The sequence below is a fragment of the Pogona vitticeps genome, chromosome 1 (genome assembly GCF_051106095.1).
Source record: "Pogona vitticeps strain Pit_001003342236 chromosome 1, PviZW2.1, whole genome shotgun sequence".
NCBI classification, from domain to species: Eukaryota; Metazoa; Chordata; class Lepidosauria; order Squamata; family Agamidae; genus Pogona; species Pogona vitticeps.
Window position 1 is genome coordinate 256,051,866 of NC_135783.1, and position 27,238 is coordinate 256,079,103.

The 27,238-nt window shown below is 40.7% G+C and overlaps 1 protein-coding gene across 3 annotated transcripts in view; it reads right to left on the reverse strand.

Moving 5' to 3' along the window:
* Positions 1–2,882: 2,882 nt before the first annotated feature.
* DUSP8 (dual specificity phosphatase 8) overlaps positions 2,883–27,238 on the reverse strand; it is a 96,712-nt gene continuing 72,356 nt past the window's right edge. For 2 of the 3 annotated variants that reach the window (XM_020788743.3, XM_072985652.2), the window contains exons 4-7: positions 7,848–8,014; positions 6,275–6,434; positions 4,665–4,788; positions 2,883–4,044 (exon numbers count right to left, since the gene is read on the reverse strand). In XM_020788743.3, the coding sequence (XP_020644402.3) occupies positions 2,913–4,044; positions 4,665–4,788; positions 6,275–6,434; positions 7,848–8,014 (1,583 nt within the window). In that variant the 3' untranslated portion in view covers positions 2,883–2,912. Of the gene's footprint in view, positions 4,045–4,664; positions 4,789–6,274; positions 6,435–7,847; positions 8,015–25,261; positions 26,080–27,238 lie in introns of those variants that run through there. The other variant, XM_020788744.3, reaches the window with a different exon arrangement.

Below are 27,238 nucleotides of genomic sequence, written 5' to 3' on the forward strand. Positions count from 1 at the left end.
AGTGAAAATGTATATGGCACCTCCGTCCCACTCTACGTTTTGACTTGGATCTCTTACCATCGTCAGTGAATTACCAATTACTGTTCTGACTAGTGAGTGTGCTCTCTGGCTTAAGAATCCTAGTTGGTACCAGGGAAGGCCCATGTAAACAATATGGTCCCTAAGTGAAATCCTCTGAAAAAAAATTAATGCAACAACCTCAGGCCGTGCCTGTAATATTTCTCAGCTACTTCCCATGTGGAGCACCTCAGTCCTATAGGGAATCTCCACATTAGCAGCCAACAGAAATAGAGTTTACTGTGACACAGCATTTTTATGTGATGGGGCCGCCTGCATAGTTAGTAGCTTATCAATATCACCACCCCCTCGTACAGAGCCGTCACTGCAATGCCATTTTTATAGCAACCTCCACTGGTGCAACAAGCAAGCAAAATTTGGCTTTCCGGGTGTCGGGATATAGCTCCCATTGGCCCTAGCCACCATAGCTAAAGGTGAGGAGTGGTGGGAATTGCACTTCAGCAGCATTTAGAATGGCCTCACTTTGCCCATCTGGAATCAGTGGAAACAGATGCCAGCTCTTTCTTCACCTCAGGCTAGTGCTACTATGAAGAAAATGAGGCAGCAACTTCAGGCAGCACTTTTCTATTACCAAAGAGTAACAAATTGTATGTTCTATAACTTACTCTTTTACCTTTTACTCCTAAGAAGGAGGCTGGGCTAGATTACCCACCTATGGTGTTAAAATGCCCTGAGCTGGCCCTTCCCTCCTCTCTGTCTTTTGGTGCTCATCCTAAAAAGGTGATCCCCTCTGCCCCAATTTCTCTTTTTTTAAAATGAAAGAAAAATAAAGGAGGATTATTTCCCCCACCTGTTGAGGTACTCAGGTTAGAAGCAGGTTTCTTTTGTGGACAATACCACAACCTTAGCAACACAGTTTCTCAAAGAGAAGGCCATTGCGATCTATAGCCAAACTAATCTTCTGAGCAATAGATTGGGGTGTTGGCAGATGGGTAGTAAAGGTGGGAGCTGGGGATGGATTGGCAAAGCTTTCACACTACAGTTGAGATCATCTATCCTTTTTAAAGAAATCCTTCCTCCAAAGGCTGCTTAACTTTGGACACTGCCATGCAGCGGAATCCTCACAGCTAGCCTGAAGATGTGAAAGGGATTGTTAATCCTAGCAACACAACAATATAGTTCAATCACCTTTTCTCACAGGCTTCAGGCTTCAAGTCTTAACTCCATCTCCTCCCACAATGCCTGTTGGAGTCTTTGTTTAATACTGTTTGAATAAAAGCAGCATCAGAACAACCATTTGCAATAGTTTCCCCCATTCCCACAAGGGCAGTGCACAGTCCGTTTGTCACCACAATTAATTTGGGAGATACCCTGAGTTGCTGGAAAAGAGCTTATCCCCAAGGAATGTAACCCCTCTCACCCAGTCCAATATGCTCTCCATACTGAGAGCAACTAAAAATGGGGGTGGATGGGTTAAACCTCACTGAGTTGAGCTTTAATGATGTAACCTGCAGACCCTTCCTTAATTTAGATCTCTTTTTTCCTTATAGCTATGCAAGTGTGGTGCCCTTGCAAAACGCTAACTCACTGCTCCCCATCCAAATGCAGGAAGATTTTATGGCTTTGATTGCAGATGCGATAGAAGTAGGAAGTAAAGAAGCATTAAGAAGGATTCCTGGCTCAGTTTGTGTTGAAGATTTTCTCAGTTTTCTTTTTTAAATAAACATATGTGCATGCGGACACACGCACGCACGGACACACATACACACACATACAATCTTCTCATCCCACTTTTTGGGGTATCTGTGCCACTGATGTGAGCTACAGAAGGAGCCACAGGCCTAGGATATTGCTTTGAAACTCATGTTTCATATTTAAATACCATACACAGTAAAAACAGAGCTGGAAGTACCACCCCTACATTGTCTGAATATCATTGCCAGAATGAACAGCTTCAAATAAATTAAAAAGAAATGTTGAAACATTATTCGTTTCAATAAAAAGTGTAGTAAAACCATTAAAATTTTTTCTTTGTGTTTCTCTCTCTCTTATATTATATATAATATTTATATATATATATTTATATATTTATATATGTATAGAACTGCTGTAGTGCAGCATTAAAGAATACTAGCCAGAGAAACACAGAGGAGCATGCTCAGTATGGGAAGGGGAAATACAGAGGGAAGCCATTCAAAATTAGCCTCTCCAAGTTTTGTCTCCACAATTTGGGAAGGATCGCTCAATGTATAATGTCCAACCCAAATGGTACTTGTAATGGGAGTGGACAGGCAAAGTCTTCCTCATTTCCTATGAGATAGATAAGAATGTATTATTAATCATTGGTAATATATTCCTCAAAGAAAAGAACCTGCTTCCCTTTAACTTCCCCCACTGTAAATCTGTTGATCAAACGACAACAAATCTTCCTCCAGAAAATCTTTCAATTACTGGAAGTCTTACAACTGTTTAACTTTCCCAGAGTTTCTCCATTTTTGAAGTTCCACCTCAGCTCTTCCCTTTCCCCTGTTTGTGTATTATGAGGGAGGGTAGTGCTGCCTGCATGCGAAAGAAAATAATCCAGGACTTGACAGAATTAATTCACTCTCCACCTGCCAGAAAGGGAATGTGGCCATGGTCAGCTCATCTTGGTGGTGGAGGCAGGAACACGAGGGGGCACTAAGCATGCACCGTATGTTTCTTGACTTTGGATTCATTTAGCTCTGCTTTCTTCCTCTACGTTGTTTTAGCCCGTGTGGCTTTTGGGAATGCACACAGGCATATAAATTAATATTCCCACCCATACCCACACCTTCCCCATTAAATACCTTGCCAGCCCCCACCCACCCACCCATGCACACACACACTTGCGCTCAAATCTCACAAGGTGAATGTCATGACACCTCTATGATTTCCATGCTGCCTGAAAAGCTAGACTGTTTGCTGATTTTGCCCAAGTCTTCCCGAGACCGGCTCTCAGACAAGGTCTCCTCGAATTCCATCTGGCAGCTCCTCCGTTTGAACTGCTTCTCAGCTGTGGTGTCCTCGTGCCAGCTGTGCCGCACCTCCCGCTGCTCCCCTCGCTGCTTGTCCCTCAGTCTAATCTCGCAGCTGGCCTGGATTGTGCTGCAGCTGAATGAAGCGTAAGGGGTGGTGCTGGCAAACAGAGTCCCGCTCCCGCTCACTTTGCCACCTGCTGCTGGGTCTGTTGTGCTCAAGTACCAGGGCTTCTCGGAGGAAGGAGTGCTGGGGGATTCTAAGTGCCTCCCACTCCAACTGCCGGCAGAGGTTGGCGCTGTGGCGGGCTGGGCCAACTGTTGTCCCACACTGGGAAGGCTCAGCCGAAGGGTTTGCTTGAGACTGTCTTCCATGCTGGTGCTTTTATGCATGGCACACACCCCGCTGAAATTAAGGCTCAGCCCATGGGCTGGGGAGCCTGCTTGGTGCCTGTGCTTTCGTCTCTGCCTCACCTTGGCTTCTAGGAGGAAGTCGGGCCCACTGGGCCAGTCAGGACTATCTGGAAGAGGAGAAAACTGGCACGTGCCATTAGGGCCCGAAGGACTGTCCAGCTTACAAAGCTTCGGTGTTTCGCCAGCTTCTGTTGGACCTGGAGCATCCTGCCTCTGAGTAGGAGAGTAGGTTGACTTGATGTCCAGGGAGAAGGAACGCTTCAGCCGGTTTGTGTCTTGGATGCGCTCTGAAGATAAGTGCAACCCATTGAGTCCCTGCTGTAGTGCTGTAGGTGAGACAATTTTGGGAACTCCCGATGGCCTCTCAGAGTCAACCGAGGAAGTTTCCAAGGCTGTGTTTTTAAATAGCTCTTCAGTCTTTTCTAAGGTACTGCACAGAGTCTGTGGCCGGTTGCTTTCAGCAGGAGCTTCACAGTGGTCTTGTGAAGATTCTCCTTCACTTTTCTCCCCTTGGGCCTTCAAAGCCTTAAGCAGCTTCAGACTTCTCTCATATTCTAAGAGCTGACCCAAAAAGTTGAAGTTGGGTGATATGGAGGGGCGCCGGTCTTTGACAAATCTACAAAAGCAAACAAAACAGCTGTGGTTGTTACTAGGTCTTTTTGTGTTCCCATTTCAATGCCATTCTATGGTTTGCTGATCAATAAACTCACATTAGGAACATTTAATCAGCAGGTCAGAATGATAAAAGATGTTGGAAGAACCCTCAAAGCAACACAAAATCTGCCCAGTTTGTCTTTTCCACACACTGTGGCTCAAAAAATACTGTAGATACATTATGTGACGCTTTGATGAGTTTTATCTGCTAGTTGACACAAACTTTTGCACTTTCAATGGCCCTTTTGCACAGGCCTTTCCTAAGCTCACTTTCCTAAGATCATATTAAGAAAGTGGCAAAAAGTGAGAGCTCTTTAAAAATCCAGAAAGCACTCTTTGCATGGTAATAAGTCATGTATCTCAGCAACTGCTTATGGCACAGTGTTCTTTTGTGCTAATAATCTAGTACTCTTTTTGGAGACACAGAGAATTATTATGTTTATGGCAAAATGTGTAGTTTTCAGGAAAAACTTCCCAGAGGGACATAAAACAAAATCACCACCCCAAAACGTCTTGCACCAAAAAACCCCAATACCAATTACCCAACATATCAGCACCCTCTTCTTTCTGAAAGCAACCTACTTGTAAGCATCATCTGAAGACATGCCCATGGTCTTCATGATGTATGCAATGGCAATGGTGGCAGATCGAGAGATCCCTGCCAAGCAGTGCACTATCACCTGGCAACTTGAGACCTTGGCCTTGTCTGTAAAAGGAGAACAGAAACTTTGAGAGTGAGAATCCAATAAGTGCCGGTACTATGACAGAACAAGAAACTTGCTGACAGCTTGAAGTCTAAAAGATTTATTATAGTCTACACATTACTTCTTGACAGCTTATGCCATAATATACCTGTAGGTTTTTTACATGGAGCAAACGTTCTTATTGTTGTTTTCCTGATGTGGATTAATCAGGCTACTTCTGGAAATTATTTGGAAGAAAGACCTTTTAACCTGGGAAGTAATATTATAAATACAAATAGACTAAACCAAATATTTGTATTTAGTTATCAATACGTAGGCACATGCACACACACACACAAATACATATGTGGTCAAGGTTAGCTGCTGGGAATTGGGACCTGTTGATGTGACAACCTGAAATTGCCAATAATCAAAAAGTATGCATTGCCTTCCACTCTAATAGCAGACTTGAAATGGCCTACAGCACATGTTGATCCAGTGGACCAACTGCTTTTAAAATAAGTAGAGCAGGCAACCTATGTCCCACTCAATATTACTGGATCATTGTTCCCATCTGTCTTGATTTCCAGATATGCTGACTGGGGCTTGTACGAGCTATAGTCCAGCAATACTTGGACAGCCACAGGTTCTGTGCTTGCCTTTTACAAGATGGGAGCAAGATTGTTAGATTTCATTGCGACCTAAAATACATGCAGATTCTAGCCATCATTAGCTTTCTGTTGCATTCCAGAACTCTCTTTGATAACAGTTATCAGGCAAGACCACAGATATGAATCTCTTGCTTAGTAACAGAATATACTTTTTGATGATGATGATGATGATGATGATTGCTTACTCCTTTTAAGAGAAACCTTAAACGAGTATGTTTTATCTGGAAAACAAAGTATGTGTCCTTGTGCATCTGGTTTTAAAGGGAAATTGCAAGGGAGGGGGCTTGCTGCTGACATGGCAAATTTGGGAGTGGATGTGACCTGACTGTAGTATCTGAGAAAAACAATGTTGGTGGGGTATGCTTTGTGTTCCATGTTACCCACAACTGCTGTAAGGGTATTTGGGGAACAGCATTCAACCTGCTTTTTTATGGGACAGGTTACTTCTTGACCCCAAATTTTTGTTGTGAGAAGTATAGATGTTTTCAATAAACAAAAAGAACTAAATAAATACAATATAGAGAAACACTGGGACGAAAGTTGCCTCTCTGTGATACTTCAAACTTATATAAGGCTCGAGATATTTTTTTTTGTCTTGGGACTCAACACCAGGGAAGATGTTTTGTACAGAAGGTGCCTCCCAAAGGCAGACATTGTGTTTCACATACAGGTGAGTTAAACAGGCAGCAGTGGGTGGAGGTGCAGAGGAGTTCACAACTCAGTCAGAAACATCCAGGAAGCTTTTGCAGCAACCCCATAACAATGCAAATACAAATGAAAAAAATTCAGTCCAGAAAAGATGATGAAAAAGCCCTTGGTGGCTACTCAGAAATCTTACCAATGAACTCAATGGACTTGTCCAACCAGGGAAGGAGCTTCTCACAGTAATTATCATTGACTGGAATGCGCATGAAGTGACTGTCACAGATGAAATCTGGCTTGGGACAAGAGTTGCTGGCATTGAGGACATAGCTTATCCCATTCTGAGTCATGAGGTCCTAGGCAAGAATAAGAGAAGCAATGCATATCTGTCAGTCCCGGGGTGGGATCTTTCCACTTCCAGAGCCTCCCACTATGTAAGTGACTCCTCCTTTCTCTTCCCCATCTCCTAGTACACTGGTTCTTAACCTCTGTTACTCAGATGTTTTTGGACTGCAACTCCCAGAAGCCTTCACCATCAGCTCTGCTGGCTGGAGTTTCTGGGAGTTGCAGTTCAAAAACACATGAGTAACAAAGGTTAAGAACCACTGTCCTAGTACACAACACCTTGACCTTTAGAGCTGCATTGTCACATAGGTGTGTTTTAGCTGCCAGGATGAGTCAGCTATCTGAGTTCAACAAGTATTTGAAAAAAATCAGTGGCTTTTGGCACAACCGTTTGCGTTCCATGGAGGAACTAAGTTCCACAACTAACCAGTGAACAGAAGACTCTTATTCTAAGGAAAACTCCTAGAGAGGCAGCCGAACACAAAGGCTTCAAAGCTCCAGTTCCTGTTGCAAGTACTGAAACCCAGCCCAACACAATGGCCCCTCTCTTGAGTTTCCACAGTTCTTTTTCTCTGAGCAGTTCCTGTGTAACAACCCCAACCTCAGCCCCTAGCAGCAAACTGAGTTCCTGAGCTTACATTCCTGACATTTTTCTTCCCCATTTCCTTCTACTCCTGCATAAAATGTCCCCTTTCTCTCTTCTATGTTCCAAGTTTAGGCACTTCCACCTAAGCCTCCCCTTGATGCAAGAATGCCGGATTGTCTCTCTCTCTCGTACCCAGGATATGCACCCACTGGTATTTTAAAAACAATTAATGGTTCTTTAATTTTATTATTTTCTCTTTAAACAAAATCCTTTTCCCTGATGTGATATCATAGCCCAGGCATTTTGGCACCTCTTCTTAAAGGACACTGCCTGTTACCTCAACAGGCCCAGGCCCAATGCACATCTTTGTCTGTCTGCAGGCTGCCTCAAAGGGTTCTTTGCTTGTCGACATGGACTGTAGGGACCTACGCTCTTCTGCACCTCACCTCAGCGTCAGCCACAGATGAATGCTAAGCTTAATACCTCATCATCTGGCTCTGAGGTTGGACATGGAAGAGTTGAGGTCAGTGTTATTCTTCAGCCTGGCTGGCACCGGACCTTGGCAATAAACAGATGGCTCCCTTTACATAAAACTTCTCAGGGTCAAATTTGCTGTGATGATGCTCCCACTGCTAATGTTCTGAACTAGCTCAAAGGAAACGCACTTCACACGTCTCTTCCTCTCTACACAATTCAAAACGGCCCAAGAAAACACCACAATTAGACAACAAACATTTCCCCACATATGTATCCCAGCTGCTTTCCCAACTAGATCCCATAATTCTTAATGCAAAGTGGGAGGTTTCTGCAAAGTAACCTCCCTTCCTCCATACCGTACCTTATTCAAGACATCTTTCTGGGAGCCTAGATACAGATGAGGCAGGATGCGCGTTGGGCCAACATTGGCCACCGGCAGGCATGGCTGAGAGATACTCATTGGCAGGATGGCAGTGGGTTTCCCTTCACAGAGTCCTGGGAAGCAAGACGAGAAGGTGGCAAACCCCCCTGGAGAAAGAAAATGAAATAAATTAAGAATTCTGACCAGTGATGACTGTTCTCTATAAATTGCCTATAGCCATTAAGCTGCAGAGAAAGTCAATGGCTTGACCAACAAAACTGTCAAAAATGTGTCATAGCCAAAACGATTGTGCAGATCTCAAACCTAATTATTCTATCCTGAAGAAAATCATTCTGTTGCTCCGTAGTAAAGCCCTGTACTCTCTACAGATGCATATAAAGCAAACTTCTCAGCTCTTAGTGCCTTCAGGCCTATAGTATGGAGGACACAAAAACCTTGATGGCTTTGCAAAGAGATTAGCAGCTAATCTTGGCAATGCTGACATTCTGCCCACCTAACAGCGGCCCTCTAGTGACAAAGCCAGTGTATGCAAATGCACAAGCACGTATGATTTCATCACTTTGTGACTAGTCCCTGAAATATACAAGCCCTCCAAACTTATTGTAATGATAATCATTTTACCCATGTTGCATGGAAGAATCAACAATGCTCTTTCAAAGGCTTTTAAATCTAACTTTCCTATGCATTTTGCTCCCTTAATGTGTGAGATGGTGAACTTTATGCATGGTCTCTGTGTTGCAGTGATGGGCTGGATTGCATCTTCCAGCAGCTCCAGATAACACAGCCAGTACTTAGGAATGATGGGACCTGAAGTCTACCAACATCTGAGGGCTACAGGTTCTTCAACCCTGCTGCACTGGGTTACAGCTGTCAAACTCTTACTAAATTGATTAACTAATTCATATGAACTTTAACATGCTTGAAGAGCACAGAATATAATAAAAATCCATTTATAAACAAACAAGTAAATAAAATTTAAAACCCAGCAGTAGACAATATCTTTATTAGGACTAACCAAAGAGACATGTGATGTTTACAACACTGCTGTTATCAGCATTGAATGCCAATTTTAGTGAGTTGTGTGCTCCAATATAGGCCTATATTGTAGTAGGTATAAAAATACTCTTAACAAATTTTATCTTTGTGGTGATACTTATGGCTGCTGTTGACCAAACTGAGCTCGTGCTGAAATACAGCAGATGCCGTTCTAATCCGGCAGTTGATGTCCTTGTCTGTCCCTCCATCAGTAGACATAATGCTGCCATGATAAGTGAATTGTTGGACTGCTCTACAGCCTGGCTGCATGCAATTATAGGTGTGTTATCCTGAACTCCTCCAATCTGCATAAGCTTGGTCTTTTCAGTATTTATTATTCACAGGCCAATCTTGCTGGCTTCATTGTTTAGGCTGGTGGTCATTTCTTGCAAGCACGCTCTTGTTTCACTGAGCAGTGCAATGTCATCTGCAAAATCTAAGTTTGTTTGGTGAGTTCTTGCCCACGGAATGCCAAAACTGGGGTTGTTCATCGCTCTAAGAGTATTATTATACCTATTGCAATATATACCTGTGAAACATGGAAATGCACAGCCAAGATGACTAAACAACTAAATGTTTTCCAACAACGTTGCCTTAGAAAAATCCTCCGCATATATTGTGATCATGTCACTAATGAAGAAATACTATAAAGATCAGACTCAAAACATCTGTCAACAATTGTGAATGAACACCGAATGCAATTTGCCAGCAACATCTTACACATGTCTGAAGATTGGCACCTGAAAACTGCACTACAGTGGATACCTCCTGGAGGAAAGAGAAAATGAGCCCAGCCTCGAAAAACCTGGCATCAAACACTCAAGGAAGATTTCAAAACCATTAGTGTTCCTTGGGACACCGCCAAAATTGTGAACAATCAAGTTCACTGGAGAACACGTGCTGCCCAATGTGCTCTGCAAAGGATCTAATGATAGTGATGATGATCCTCCAATAAAAATTCACATTTTAAATCTTACTGAATCAACCTGTTAACCACATCCCTTTTATTACTTCATTTTCTTCAACTCTTACTGCGATAACAAATGGCGGATGGGTTTTCTATCCATCTCTTCCCATTACCACATGTATCTTCTAGGACTGGCTCTTTTTTGGCCACTAATTTCAATGGTAACAAGAAAGCCTCTATTGCCGACTTACAATCCTCAATGCATCTCCAGGGAGATATACTGTACTCTTTTTCACATTTACCCTTTAGTGTTTTAAAGACTGTCACTTCCCAGTTGTACAAGCAACAGCATGCTGCCGATGAGTTTCTTAGTGATGGGAAGTAGCAAATATAAATATACAGTGCTAAATAAAATAAACTGTGTAAGGAGCAAGTGTGTGTGTGTGTAATTCTAGGAAGGCAGGAAATAAATTACCTGCACTGGAATTTAGCCAGGATTCTATGGGATAATTTTAGTCTTCTTTTATAAATAGTCCCCCTGGGAATTTTAGCAGCCACATGTGAGCAAAAACTGTCATCTGAGAAACGGCAGGCCTAGCAGTTGTTAGTGTTGTTATGGGTTGGGTTTAGATGCGAACAGGGTTGCCTACAACACTGATTTTAAAAATGTCAACCTCAAAGAGCCATTTGTATACTGACACGTCTTCCAAAGAAATCTCCACCATGGCTACTGTCAAATATTACTTTTTAAAAACAGAACTCCCTGAGGGCGTTTTGGAATATATTCAGGGCGCCCTTGGACACTCTGGCCCCAACAACTATAGTTATGGAAGTGTCTTTGCTCAGTGGGGAAGAAAGAATATCACATGGCTGAAATGTGGACTCGTGCCAGACCCTGTACTCTCTTGTGGACACTGAGGTGAATATGGGGTTGATGGGAGGAGAATGTCTTTGTATCACAAATAAATGGCTTTGTAGCACTTAAGATTTTTAAGAAGTAATTAAAAGGTAACTTATACTGTAATTTCTGCAGTTAGCTAAAGTTCTAGAAGTAATCATTTTGATTAATTTTGAGAAAGGATAAACAGTTGTTTTTTTTAAACTACAACTATAATGACTGATTACATTTGGCTAACTACTAACTACACCCTGGTCTGAAAAGTTTGAATGACACAACCTAGAACACACAGAATACTTTCCTGCAGCTGTGCATTCCAAAAAGGATGTCCGTAATAGTTCGCAAAGCTGTCTTCCAGGGAAAAAAAATTACAGATCTTCTAAGTGAAGAACTCCTGCAAGCTTTGAGGAACTCCTCAGAATACTATTTGAAAAATACTTGCCTATGCAATTATATAGCTGCCTGTATAACTCAGTGAGTTAGATATCATGCTGTGGAGCCAAAGGTTGGGAGCTTGGTTCCCCACATTGCCAGCCTCTGTGGCCTTCAGCAAGCTGCACAGTAGTCCTAGGGCACCCCAGGAAGAAACGGTAAACCACTTCTGAGCACACTCTGCCTAGAAAACCCTGAAAAGGGTTACTATAAGTCAGAACTGACTTGACAGCACATAATAATTATTATTATGGAATCACACCCCCTAGATGCTTCAGCAGCATTTCTCTTTCTGTGTACTGGCAGATCCCATCTCTCTATCTACCATCTGCAATCTCTAGCCGAATCACAGCAAACATAGCTGTAGGCTTTTGTACTTGAAAGAGACCTACGTCAGAGTCATGCAGCTTTGCAGAAGCAACCCCCCCCCTCTTCCCTGCTCCCACTCATGTACACAGAAGCTCTTTTCTATTTCATGCTTGAGTGGCTGGCTGCTTAAGAGGCCCCATGTACAGTGCTAATTAGAAAAGTGAGGCCGTATCTGGGTGGGTGGCTGAGGTATTTGGACAGAGATGACAGCATATGATTTCTGAACAGATCTCAAGACTGATTTTTCACAGTCAGTCATGTTACAGTATACAGTACAGGAAGCAGCATCCAAATTAGGCTGATCCTTGCCTGGTCTGCTGCTTCAACTTTGATCCTCTTCCCCAAATTGAACTGAGAAGATACAATTTCCTTTTTCATCTTGATACCTAATATTCAGAACCTGAAAAGGCTGACACTGTATCTAGGATTTATCAGCTTATGATGGACTGACATGACTCAGCTAGAAAGAGCTTCAAATTTCAGTAGGAAAAATTGTTGGGATAGACATGCAGATTTCTAATCCAACTGGGCAATATTTTTTTCTACAAAGGGGCTGGCATCTCCTCCAACATATGCTAGGCACAATTGAAAGGACACATTTTAAATACAGGAATCTTGCTGGCTTCTCTCTATGCACTGTAAAGCTGCATTACAAAGCTTGCACAAAAATCTTCTTGAAATAGGCTTGTTTTCATTAAAATGTGTAGTTCTGATCCAACATTTCACAGGGTTTCTTTTGTTGTTGTTGTTTTCCTTACAGAAATAGCCAGATGGCAAACAAAAACAAATCACACTAATCATGTTTGGTGAACACAGTTATCTCTGTCGTAAGATAAATGACTGGAGACAGTGAAAAGCTCTACAATGTCTTGTCAGACTGGGATGTGAGGCGTTAATCTGCTTCGCAACCCTACCTCTTCCATGGCTCATTGTGGCATGACATCAGCCCCTCAACCAGGATATTAAATCAGAATGAATGAAACAAGATTAGCACAGGTGCATATGAGCTCTTGTTACTCCTAGATTCCTCCTTACCCACCCAACACAGTTGCATCAATTATACCAGGAACAAAGATCGTGGAGCTAACAGAAGTCTATGTAAGCATGCATAAGTCTTCCCTTCTATGCTGGATGGAGACAACTTCAGCCTTTTCAAAACTGATGTAATGGAGACAGGAATAACCCAGAAGAAAGACTTGTGCCTCCAGGAACTACTAGAATACAGGTCACATCAACGTAACTGATGTCATAGCAAATTTTTACATTGGTTTATCTTGAACATAGTTCATAGTTGCAACTACTGTACAAGCCCCACAGTGCAGTGGTTAAACTGCAGTGCTGAAGTCAAGCCTCTGCTCATGACCTGAGATGGATCCTGATGAGTTCAGGTAGCTGGCTGAAGGTTGACTCAGCCTTCCAGTCTTCTGAGATGGATAAAATGAGTAGCCATATTATGGAGGGGCAAAGTGTTCCTTGCATAACTATGTTGTAAACTGCCCAGAGAGTACTCTAGAACTATGGTGTGGGGGGGTATATAAGTTGAAACAACAGTACAGTAACTGCCACATTGTCTTACTATTGGCCATGCTTGGGAGGGATGTGTGTGCCTATGAGAGTTGCAGACCTAAACATTTGGGTGGCCAAAGCCTTGCCATTCTTGCTATAGTGGACAGCACTACATATTCAGACATGTGGGAGTCAATGGCCTCTTTTTTGAAGAGAAGCAGGGTTGCACAGTGTAGCGTTGTGCAGAATCTTTCCCTTGCCTGCTGCTCACCTCCCTACAGTCCTTCCTCTGGGGCTGCTTTTCTTAATGAAGCACACTACAGTTACTGAAGTATGCAGGGGTTCCCATGAATGCCAATGGGGACTCACCAGTGCCCAATTTCTCATGCATCCTTCTAGCCTGCCTAGCTGTTTTTCAGGAAATGCATATCTTCATTATGGGCGTGACCTGGTATAGATCCTATATTTAAAAAAATCAATTTAAGAGGCATAGGACAAATGATCCAATGCAAAGAAGATCAGTCTCACTTGAATCCCAATGAAATAGGTGGTATTAAACATGCACTCAACTGTTCCAATCTCTTGATCTAAATATGCACTTATTTCAAGAAAAAGAACATGTGAGAAATGTATACAGAGATGGGAGTGTGAAGTGAAGGGGAAAGGGAGGAATGGGAGTAAAACAGCAAGGCAGGGAAACATGTAGAAGAAACAAGTACAAAAAAGAACCCACAGACTAACATGGCCACAACTTTGAAGACATAAACACTGGGCACCAGAATGAAGCACTCCGTCTCAGCTGTGAGTGCAGCTTTAAAGCCCCTAGGGTTCTCTTTTTTAAAATACTAAAAACCACCAAGGTTACAAGAAATCTCCTGACATGATTGATGATGGGGCTGCCTTTGCTATTAATATACCTTAGCTACCTTCATAGCAACCTCAGAACAAGCAAGAAAAATATAAGCTACAAGTCCTAAGCCTTGTATATTTGTGGCTCTTACAGTTTGCCAAGCTATATGGCCTTGGGAGTGGTATTCTTTTGGCATGAATGGAATTATGAGAGGGAGTGAATCTGTATGTGGGACAGAGTGGGTGGAAAGAGTTCTCAGATTTCTTATAGCTGGTCTTGCTACAGCTAGAGATCTGGCTGAAGCTTCAGGTTTGGACTTGGTTTCCTCATTATCTTCAGAATCTTGAGGTTGACCAACAGTACACCATTCCTGGATGATTTAGACAAGATTCTCAGTCAAATGCTGTAGATCTTCCCTCCAGTAAAGGTGTATTACATGACACATCTGAGCAGATATTGGCACTACATCAAAGGAAATACCGACCCCTGACTTTAAAATAATATTACAACAAGTATGACAAGAGATAACAGAACCTACTGATCCAGATATTACCAGAGAAGGGGGAAGCTGTCTTTATTCCTTAAGCCATACCCATACCAATCTGCTCACAAAGCATCTTGAAAGTGCTAAGTAATCTATCCTCAAGCCATCCTGAACAGATTAGTCTCCAGTGACATGCAGCAGGCAGGATAGCTTTCTATCTCACAGTTTTGGCCAACATGCAGGAGTTCAATTAATATTACAACTTTCTATAAGACTGGTGCCTCCCCCACTCCATCTACTCTGCACCATAAACACAGTGAGTCAATTGTCTGTATTGTCTGCAGCAAGTACAAACAGAAAAACTGCACATTATCTCCAAACCCTCAAGGAAGGCTTGCTGGCAGTGGACCTGGCCACAATTTGCCCTTCTGATAAGCAATCATCCTAACCAGCTACCTGGCCTTAGCCTAGGAAACAACAGTATCCAGTTATATGGGTCACAGACATTAAGCTAGACTGTGTATTGTTTTATGTTCACCCCTGTTTCACTATCATTTCACTGAAATGGTGGAAGGATATTGATGCAAAACTTTGAGGTAACAACAATACAGTAATTCATAGGTAGATAGATAATACTATACAGAAGGTTCAGTGTTCATTTCACACACACGTTTGTAATCTCTGGAACAGTCCTATAACAATAACTATTGGGGTCAGAGAGAGGAAAGAGAGAGAGAGCGGCTTCTGTAAGGCTATCAAGTGAGTTTATAAGGGAAATAAAACATAGAATAGAAACTTTGTTGTTTGTAGGTCAGTGTTTCTCTGATATGAGACATTTCTCATTTACTGAAATCCAACATGCTAGTCAGGTAAGAAAACTGCCAGAAGTAGGCAGGAGAAATGCAGCTGATTGTAAAATGGAGGATGAAAGTGAAATGTCCCTCAGCTTCAGGAAAACTTGAGAGGCAAGAGTGAAGGAATTTGTTTCCTGCTGTATTATATGCAGACAACATGCAATTCATGAAACCAACGTGCCCACCCACCTAGTGCTTTTTGCAGCCTCCAGACTTCTAGTAGAACCTTTCTGAGAGCCCCAAATTTTATGCTGAGTTCAGATTTATTGCTTATAGCTGTAGGTAATCAAATTTAATTTAAAGGCAGCAAAGAAAGCAGCATTTCTAACCCTTACAGTTCCCAGGTAAGCCTGAAAAATAGGAGAGGAGTGTACAGTACGTAGCTGCAAGGCATATTAACTGAAAGGCAAAGAACAAGTGCTCCACATTTATTCTGTCATTTTTCATGATTCCCAAGTTTAGTTTTGGAATACCTACTCTTTATTTATTCATTAAACTTATATCTTTCCTTTCATGATTTTTACCACATAGAACATGGTTCTTCTCTTAATTTTATCCTCACAGCCATCCTAGGAGGGAGTTAGATTGAAATACCATTGAATAATGGCTCCCAAATCATGCAATAAGTCTCATGGGACAGTGGGGATTTGAATACAGATCCCCCAAGACTTTGTCTGACCACTATCCTACAATGGAAATGAATGCCCTTTAAAAAATACTCAAGGTTAATAATATCAGGTATCTGGGTTACTCCATTCTGCTGACAGGCCAGGATTTCTTTATAATCATGCAAATTACGGTGACTTTCCAGACCATCTTGTGTTGATGAAAACACTGCAGAGATCTGTAAATATACAGCTGCAGCATTCTTCATGTAGAGTTAAAGCTTCTTTCGGTGTACTAACATCATCCTACAGTACTAACACCAATAACTTTAGGGGTAAGATGTTAGTCATATCATCCTAGCCAGAGAGAATGATTAATTTATTTTTCTTCTCAAATTTTCCTTATACATTCTAACTGAGGCAAAGTCAGGAGTCACAGTTTTATTAAGAGAGCTATTTTACTGAAGCCAGATTTATGAGGTCAATATTCAAATCTTATCCAGTCTTTATCCAATCTGTCTTCTGATATAGGTGGAGCCTCTAGACATTTTTTTACACATTAATAAGACATATGCAGTATGTTTGCATGTATGTATGTACACACACACACACACTCATGGATGGAAGGCCCATTTGTAATCACATATGAAGATATATTGAGGCTGGTACATAACCAGCTATGGCAGGAAAGGTTGTTGGCTTTTACGAACAAAAAGTTCATTTGTTATCGGAAAACTGGAGGCTGTATATGAGGAATTCCAATCCTACTATAGTTTTTCTCCGCTCCAACTTGACTAATGCTGTAAATTGTTTCCTGCTCCTTGGCACTGATAATCAGATTACGGAATATATATGTTTAAAGAAGTGATGACTAGATGGGCCACCCTGAAAAAGATGACAATGTGACTGAAGGCAGCCACCTTGAATATTGCAGTTGAACTGCTCTCCAATTGCTAATACAGGGAAGTATAACAAAGGTGTAACATATGGCTGTAAATTCACTACTCCAGGCAGTCTTGGGTGAAATCAATTATCTGCACCAGGGGTGGGAGCAGAGTCCAGTGTCTACTACCCCTGAAATTAAAGCATGAGTAAACAATTACAAACTTTAGTCAGGTGCTAAAACACTGTTCTTTGTCCAGACTTTCCAAGATTAATTTTTCTGATCAAATCCCACCACAGTTTAACTTTTTTGATGTGAGCATAATGAGGCAGCTGTTTAAAAACGGATTATCTATTGGATTGTTATACCTATGAGATGGTATTTTTTATTGTTTATCACTTTGAGAAAAATCCATTTGATAACTTTTATATAAAATAAATGAATAATTTATGTTTAAGAGCCTCTTGTATCTGATTAGCCAGCTACCCTGATACTGTCAAATATCCAATAGCACAACTACAGACAAATGCAGCCAGCCTGTTGTGGCCTCATATAGAGAAAATTTAATGAAGAAAATCCTCTGCTTCACCACACAAACACACACTTGGCTGGCCTCAACCCATACCCGCAAAAGCTGTGCTCGGGCCACTTGCAGTACCTCTTGTTCAGGCACTAAATTTGTTTTCTATTTTTATATAACACCTACTATTTGTTAGGCAGCTCTATAAAAATGAATTATGATGTGACTTGAGCTGTAAGCTTGGTAGGTGCTAAAGTAGTTACTTAACTGCTTCACCAAGGATATAATTTTGTACAGATCAAAAACTTGTACATTGTCAATATGTTGATTCGTTGTGAGAACCCCCATTTAGGTCACCATGTAGTATCTTGGGCACACAACTAGAACTCCTTGCAGTCCTGAACATATTTCTCATACAACTTAGGTCATGTTCAAGATATTGAGCTAATCCAATCCTAAACTTCAATTAGAATAGATCCCATGAATCTGTGATATTTGTTAATATTTTTGTAAGTACCAATAATTCAGTGCATTTACTCTAGTTAGGACTGATAAATGAATTTAGAGGGTGACTATATGGGTTGTTTAGCCCGCTGTTCGGAGAACTGTAGGGACGAGCTTCTGCATTCTTAAAGATAGCAATCAGACAACGTCTTTGCTAGAGAGCACTAGCCTACCCCCAGAGTGTTCCTACTCACTCCTTTCTGGCCTCTGTCAAGGGGCTTCTACTTTTCTAGTGTGGGTAAGACTGCTCTCATTTGGATTAGTTCCAGTGCATGTGATTGCTGGAACCAATCCAAAGCAAGCTTTCCTTTTTCAATTTACCAATATCCTGAAGTGGTCTAACAAGCCAGCCACTTCATGATATTGGCAAATTAATTACTTCCCCTGCTCGGCAAGGAGCAGGGAAAGTGAAGAAAAAATTGGACTGTATATAGACTATTGCTGATGTGCTATGTCAGCCATTAAAAATATTTGCCTTGCTTTAAAGGGCCAATCAAGAGACTGCCTGCAGTTGAATCCACTGTAGTAGCTTCGGCTGAAGACAATTTTTCAACTGGTGCTTTAAGAGAAGGCAAAGATTTTTTTTAAAAAAAAAAACTGATGCAGTAACAGTCTACATATACAGTAAAAGATTTTTTTCCACTTCCCCTATTCAGCAGAGGGTGTGTCATGATATGGACAGGAACCACTTCCATGTCAATGGTCTGGCTTGATTGGATCGTTGCTCCCTGCAGTTGGCGTAGCCATACCCATAGTCCATTGGTTTTATCCATCATGTTCAAGCTTTGAAGAGCTACCTTTTAGCAATGATGATGCCCTGAATCCACATGGACACACATATGAAGATGGGTTGCAACGAGGGTTATTCAAGGCCATAAAAGGTATTTACAGGTATCTACAGCAGGACAACCAATGCCTGGACCCCCGGGGAGCATACAGAATAAACTCACAGGCATACATTGGACTTTCTGCAATTTCCTCCAAGAACAAATCCCAAGTGACTCACTCATGGTTTATCAGCTTCTCAGCAGGTACGAGTGAGCCCTGCTGATTATCACCTTCCTTGGGAAATACTATAGAGAATCCCAAGAGTTCAAATAGAATTCTTTTTCATCACTGAGACTGGAGTCAATAAAGTGAGAAATGACTGTACTAAGCTAGTATTTAATCAAGTACTAACCATAGCTCATAAGACAAAGGCATAAGAGAAATATAATCATTGTATTCAAATATTTCAAAAGTAATACAGTACTGTTGGGTCTGAAAATTGTTTGTTTCAAGAGCTTGAAACAAAAAGAAACCATATTAGCACCCTCCACATCTTTAATTATTTTATTTTCTAAATATTGTCATTTTTCACAAACTGGATTTAGCTATGAGTTTGCAACAGACAATGGTCAAAATCCTGTTGCTTAGTGTAGTAAACTGCACTACAATAGGCCCATTGAATCAATGTAGATTTGATGAGTCAACTCCTCTAAAAGTTACATTAATTCAAATAAACCCACTCTAACTGTTACTTATTTCAGCATAGTAGATCCATGTTAGAACAGGCCCATTTGAATCAATGGAACTTACAGAGGAGTTGACTCAATAAATCTCCAATGATTCAATGGGCTTACTGTACTCTAGTGTGATTTACTATGCTAAGAACCAGATTTTGGTCTCTCCTTTGTAATTCCTAATTCTTTGCTCTGATGACTACTTAATTAATTTTGTTCTTTACTTTTTAAAAAAGTATTATTATATAAAATTATAACATAAATAACACATATATTCCCCACATCACATTTGTCCTATATTGCCTTCAACCCTCAGAATTATATAACAATACAGTACATTTACTACATGTACCTATGATTGTTTTCAGAATTTCGTTTCTTGTTTTAACTTGTGCATCCTGTCTCCTTCCAAAACTGTATTGATTCTTCTGGTGGGGTATATCCTTTATGTTTTAAAAATAGATGTTCTATAAATTTGTTCCAAATTTGACTAAAAAGATTATCTTTCAACTGTCCTTTTCCAACTTTCAGTTACATGTCAGCTTGTCATTGATTGCTAAATTCCACATTTCATCATACCAATTATTCTAAACTCAACTGCTTGTTATTTTTCCAGTTATTTGCCATTATTAATCTTGCAGCTGTCACCATAATTATAATCAGTTCCTTTACCCTTTTTTTCTATTTGGCAGTTTCTAACTATGTTTAGCAAAGCTATCCTTGGACTTTTTTTTATATATTTATCCCTATAATTTCCTTTATCTCACTAAATACCATTTTCCATTCCTTTTGTTTTTCTTCACGTGTCCACCACATATAATATGTTACTTTTTCCTTCTTACATCTCCAACATAGAGGTGATAGCTCTTTATTCATCATATGCAGTTTCGCTGATGTTAAGTACCATCTCCATACAACTTTGTAGCAATTTTCCTTTACTCTCACTGACATGTTTTTCATTATTCTTCCCCCCCCATATCGCATTCCAAATTACTTCCTTAATTTCTTTGTTAAAGTCTCCATGCCATACTTGTTTTAATGCTGTTATTTGATATTCATCCTCAAGTAACATCTTATATATCACACTTATTATCCCTTTTCTTTGGTATTAATTTCATCTCTTTTCTCAATAATTTCTTCAAATTCAGTCATTGCCCTACATTCTCTTTCTTTTTTATCCAAACCATAGTCCAGTTGTCTAACTGTCTTATATTTAGCCAAGTAAATGTTTCTTCTCTTAATACTTCTTTTGTTCTCACTTTATCAAAACTCTTTACCCAGTCTTTAATTTTAATTGCTCTCCATTCCGCCAAAACCTTACCTAAATTTTTCCTCAAATTTTCTGGGAAATTAGGTAAATCCACCACATTCGTCAGTGGGGAATATCTTTTTATACTTCTTCCAACATTCCAATTATGTTACTTAATGGATTATCTATATTTTTCATCAATTCTTTTAGACTTTCCTTCTAGAACATATTTGTTATATCAGTATCAGACGTTCTCAAAAATGCTTGTGGGGGCAGTATATACACATACATAAATGCATGCGCACATTCACAGACTTTTGTGGCAACTTATGCCATCTAGCTCCAGTTGTTCTCTCAACCTGCTGGTGCCAAAGACGTTTTTATAATGCATAAACATGAAACAGAGCAACAAGAGGTATCTACTAAAGTTTTAACCCAGGCCAGTGACTCTTGAATGTCCTCTAATCTTCTTCCCGCCCCTCATTTCTTCCCAACCAAAGCCTGGACGCCATTATGGTTATATGACAGCTACAAATGCTGATGTATTGCATCCAAGCCAATCTTCAAGATTCTGCAGCCAAGAACTCCACCATTTTCCTGTTTCCCCGTTTATTTTGCGTTGAATGACCAGTTACTCTTCACTTTTTACAATATGACCAAAGTATTTTAGCTTTCTGAATTATAGGTGCTTGCTTATTTCTTGACCGTTAGTCATTTCCCAAATACTTTTTTGCTGATCACTCAGTCAAAGAAATTCTCAACATCAGAGATAAATTCACATTTCAAAAATGTCTGTCTTTTGGATAGTTCCCTGTGTTTAAGTTCACAATTCCATGCGATACAAAAGAACTGTGCAAAGTAACATAAAATGTGCATCCCCTAATCACCCCCCAATATTCACAGTTAGTTGCATGCTCAGATTCGTGGAAAGGTATACCGTGGAAAAGTATACCATTTCTACTTACTTAAAATTCTCTACATACATCTGCAGGTGACACGAGAGTGGTAATAATTTTCATTGAAATCAGGACAATGCTTCCTTAAAATTAACTGAAGCACAGTAAAAGGGTATGTATGAATATATGTACATGGTATTAGTACCTCTGCCTATCCTTGCTCATCTGTTATTCTTAAAAGGAATCTTATTATTGAAGTTTTAAGCCCTTGAATATTATAGCAATAGAAATAATCTAAAATATTGAGGACTAAAAAGCTGTAACGTATTCATCTGCTGAACATATGAATAAGCCTTCCACGTGCCTGTAATTTCATTTCTTGATGAGTCAAGGGAATTTTCTTTATTTAGGCAAACTTCCCAATGATACCAGGGATGAATGGTTGGCTGAGATATCCAATGAAATGCACAGAACATGATTAAAAAAAAGAAAGAAAGAAGAAGTCCCAAATATCCAAATCATTATTCTCAAAGCAAGGAGAAAGAGGTTCCCCGCCCATTTTTCCTTCTTGTTCAACAAGAATCAATTCAGCACCTTTAAACTACTGTATCTAGTTTACACACAGGACAAGGTCTGAGGAACATCTAGGCCTATGAAAAGTTGTCCTGTATTCTCTAATACCGTATTTCCTCAAGTATTTATATCCTGTTTAGAATGAAGTGGGGGTTGTTTTTGCTTAAGAGAGGTCTCTATGAGTATCACAAGGCAAGCCAAAAATGAGTCTGCAGTCCTTGAAAATCTTTCACAATCCTCCTGTTAGTGCAAGTTTCTTGGCTTTCACGACTGCACTTCCTTTTTGCTATGGGGTCTGCTATCACCCTGCCACCTAATTGCAGCCTAGATTTGGCTCTTTTATTCCTACAGAGGAACAAAATAAAAAACATTAAAAAAATCTTAGGTCACGTGCAAACACTGCTTATGTTTTTACCTAAAAGGATTGTTCATTCTATAATATACCTGACCATGTTAAGGGGAAAACAGTGACACCACTTTCAAGGCTGTTCTATATCTCACACATATATGTGTGTGTGTGTGTGTGTGTGTGTGTGTGTGTGTGTGTGTGTGTGTGTATGTATGTATGTATGTATGTATGTATGTATGTATGTGTATGTATATGTATATGTATATGTATACACACACACACATAGAGATATACATACAGATATAATTATATCTGTTAAAATGTGAGATATATTAAGTGAGCATGCTGTTTCACTGAATGTACTTGGCCACTGTTCAGATTAGGATAAACAAAGGGGAACTAAGTCAGAACTGAAGAGTGTGATTTTTAGGCATCAGACCAGAAATAACAAAATATCATTCTCATGATGCTGAAGTTCACTGCATGCAGCAGCATTTCCCCCTGTTCTTCCTCCCATACAGGATTAGCGAAAGACAGGTTTGGCATCCTCCCACAAGTAACAAATGCTGCTTCTCTCCTTATATCAGTTCAATTAGCTCATCTGTTGCTGGACGATGGCCAACTCTACATAATATCCTTTTTCGTACTATCAGGGCAGCCAGAATGTTCAACACATTTCTGATGCAGCCTCACTGGCCCCTTGTGCAAGGGCAGGATTTGCTGCTTCGTCAGAGCCAAACACTGACCTTTTTATGGCAGTCAAAGCAGTGTTCTGACGAAAATTTGGCACTTTCTCTTAGTCTCTTCTGAGACTGCTTCTCCTGATCCCTCCTTTCAAGTGGCTTTCGGATCTTACCTCACCAAGTTCTTATTTGAATTCTATCATTGTACTATAAAGTCTCCGTAGGCTGTTGTTTTCCTTCACAACCTCCTACTCTACTGGTTCTCACTTCTTTCCTATACTGCATTATCTGATCTCCTTTCTTCAAGCCCTTTCCATTGTCTCCATTCTGCCATTTTGTTGGCATCTTTGTCCTCTTCCTCCAGCATCATCTTCTCGATCCTGCTCTGGACCAATGCACTTCTGTTTTCCCCAGTTCAGATATTTTGACAGAAACATGTTTTCTCCCCTACTATCATTGCACCTTCTGTTCCTTGTTATTTTCATAATTATTATATAATTTAAAATGCCATACCTGACTTATCTCAAAATGTACCTAAAAGAACAAGAAATTTAATTATTTTTCCGTCTCCCAACATCCAAACAAAGTAGTATTTCATTCCTAGGAACTCGGTCCATTCCATTGCTGTTTCCAAAGCATCTCAAACACATCCAATATTGGACACAGACAATTATGGTTATGTGTATTGTTATGGAAGACAGAGAGGATAGGAAGTAGATACAGATATTGTTTTACTGAGCTTGCTTCTGTTGAATTAGAAGCTTTGATTTTTATACCCAAGAGGATCCATAAAAGAGCATGGAAAAGGACTCCATATTCACTTTCTATAATTTTTCATTTTCTAATTTTGCATTTTGAACCCTCAACAGCTATATTTCTCAGAAATATAGTGCTCATGTAAGCTGGCACACAACTATTCTGTTTTCTTACACAAAGCAAAGCAAAACAAAACAAAGCAAAAGCCAACTACCAGCTACAGGGTATTTGGTTTTTTAGCTGCTGGTCTGGATTTTCCTCTGGCTAATGTACCTTACTAGGACCAGCTTTACTTGTTCTAAGTAAAGAGAAATGTGTCATATCCATAAATGACCTATTATTAATGACACCATCTCTGGGCTATGCATCTCATGACACACAGAAGACTTCCAAGTGCCGTAGGAGGATGCCCATTTTGTTAAGCATGGGGGAATGATGGGAAAGTTTCAGTCCCACCATTTGGTAAAGCAGGTCATTCTCATTTTAAAAAGCTGCCTTTCATACCTCTTCTCAACTAGCCCTGCAAGTTATAAGCCACTATGAATACCTTTTAGATAGAGAAATAATTTCCCAAGAGAAAAATGCAATCCTTCATAGTGAGAAACAAAGAAAATGTAGTGAGCCTTTAAAATGCTGCAAAATAGCACTGTGCTTTTTCATGGTTTCCTCAATGTCTCTTGCTTTCTACATTTTCCCTTCATGTTCCCTTCCTTCCATTTGTGCATCATTTTTGATAAATAGTGACCTCTAAAGAAGGCAGCCGTGAATTATGATGCTTTCTTATGCACGGAAATGTCTCCAGAAAAGCTCCTCTGTTCCCTACCCTTTTGCCCCAGAGAAGTGAACATGTGGTGGGTTACATAAAAAAGAAGAAGAAGAAGAAGAAGAAGAAGTTGCCTCCTTTCTCCGAGCTCCCCACGGTGCTTTTGCTTTATGCTCTTGCAAGTTACAGAGAAATTAAATGTTTTGGGTATTATTTTTTTAAAATCCCAGCCTTCCTAAACAAAAGTAAATAAGCAGCATCCCTGGGTACCACAACACTGCACATACAGCACTAGAAAGGGACTCAGGCAACCATCTTCACTAGATACCCATCTCACTGCTAGGCAGCACAGTGACCCTAAAACAGTAACACATCTGCTCATTATTTTTTGGGAGGGAGAGATGGTTTATACTGTGACATTCTCGGCAGTCCAGTTTTGAACAAGTTTGCTCAGAAATAAAATTTTGCAGATATTTTTTGCATGCATACTTAGAGTGAATGTGTGCTCGCAAATGCTGAAAAATAGGCATTCTATAGCCCTTACTACCACCAAAATCCTATAACTGTATTGCTGAACTAATCCAGTGACTGCAGGATACCAGGTCTCTCTCTCTCTCTCTCTCTCTGTCTCTCATCTACATTGCACAGTCCACAACAGAACACAATTCAGGTTAAGAAACCCACCTCTCCCCCACTAATTCCCCTTCTCTGTTCACTCCTCATGCACATCTGCACCTAAAAGAAAGCAACAATAGCAATAATCCAGGGGACCAACCTCGCATGTCCCTGCTCTGCTTCATCCGTCTCACCCTGATTTTCAGCTTCATTTGCCCCTTGTGCATGTCTGGCCAGAGCTGGTCCTCAGAGGGAGCAATCATAACATCCAAAGGCATCCAGGCAGCTGGGTTGTGGCTCTCCAAAAGCTGCCCTCACAACACAACAGCTGGCAGAGATGGGAGGGAGCCTCTTCTTTCAAAAAAAGAAAAAGAAAAAAGAAAAAAAAGGAGGGGAGGGAGAGCTAGAGGTACCCTAAGATCGAGCTTTTAGGAAAAAAGGGGAAAAGGGGAGAAGGCAATAGGAAAGAAATATTCCTGCCCTTTCTCAGCAGGGTTATTTTCCTCCTCTCTGTCCTCCTTGTGTATGAGCAACGCCAACTCCAGCGAGCCTGAATGAGCTCAGCACATGAGCAACAGCCGTGCCGATCCACCAAGGAGCAGTCATAGCTAACGGGTTAGGCATGCAACCGCATTCCTTACTCAGCACACAGACATGCAGTTTAACTCAAGAGCTACGCCACTGGCATACGGGTTGCTCAGCTGCTTAAAGAGACAACATCCCTTTTCCCCCCTCACCAATCCCCTGGCTGCTGTTTCAAAACCCACATGAACAGCAGTCGGCAGGAACAAGAGAAGCCACTTGGGTGTGTTTTGTTTTGACAGGTTAATGGATCTGTATAAGAAACTATGAAATGCTGTGCAGGCCACTTAATCCACTGGCTGCATTTTCTTCATTTAAGCCCCAAATCATTGGCACAAAGCAGGCTAAAGGGTCACACAATGGGCAGAGCAGCAAGCTGCACTGGTCCTAGGAACCTGTGCAATTAAATTAAACTGCTGCAGGTATTTTTTCAAGGGGCTGAGTGCAGTCTCACTTAATCTTAGTTCTTCTCTTGTGTGTGTGTGTGTGTGTGTGTGTGTGTGTGTGAGAGAGAGAGAGAGAGAGAGAGAGAGAGAGAGAGACAGAGACAGAGACAGAGACAGAGACAGAGACAGAGACAAATGTGCTTGTGTTTTTGAAATTCAGCTACACTTTTCCCTAGACAAAATCTTAAAGGCTCTTCTAGGCAGGAGTCCCAAGTGGCTCCTACCTAGTGTCTTCGTTTCATTTTCAAACAGCTTCATGTAACAGTTGTCTTTGCACCATTACTCCAACATTAACTAGGCAAGACTTATGTACAGGATAAACATAAACATTGTTCCAGGACAGCAGGGTGCAAGTTAAATGAAATAAAGCTGCCATAACAATATTAGTCTGGATACAGATTAAGCAAGGCAGGGAACAACCTTAGTGGTGATAACCTTTTCCCTCAGCCCCCCCCCCCCCGCTCTTTTTACCAGGACCATAACATTAGGAGGAATTTAAGTTCTCTATACCTGCCTGGCAGTCCAAAGCCAAACTGGAAGCCACCATGGCTGGTCTTTTAAAAACAACACACAAAGATACACATGCAAATATACATTTAACACAAAACGCTAAGGGCCAGTTTAAATTGGGCTTGTGAATGGCTTTAAATAGGAACCAAGCTATGGAAGACAGGTCGATCAACATTTATTAGTTAAAAACGCAAAATGGAACCTCAGTTATCTAAATAACAGTTGCTGAGGGGTGAATGACTGGGGAGAAGTGGTGCCTTCATGACTTGTTTGCAGGCATTCTAGAAGTATCTAGCAGGAAAAGGAAGATCAACTAGACAAACGTTTGGTCTGCTCCAATGTGGCTTTCCTTTTTTCTTCCACTCTCTTTTTAAAAAAGTATCACTCTTCTATTATCTCTTGCACTGTGGTATGTAGAGTTATACAGTCGCAATACATGGAGCATATATTTGTGCCTCCTGACTAGTAATTTGGCCAAAGAAAAGTAAAAAGTAAAAAAACTGTTTTAAAAAAGTAGCACTTCAAGGACTAACAACTTTATTTCAGTGTGAGCTTTCCTGGAGCGGGGTTGACTACAGGCAAATATGGACCAGCCTCCA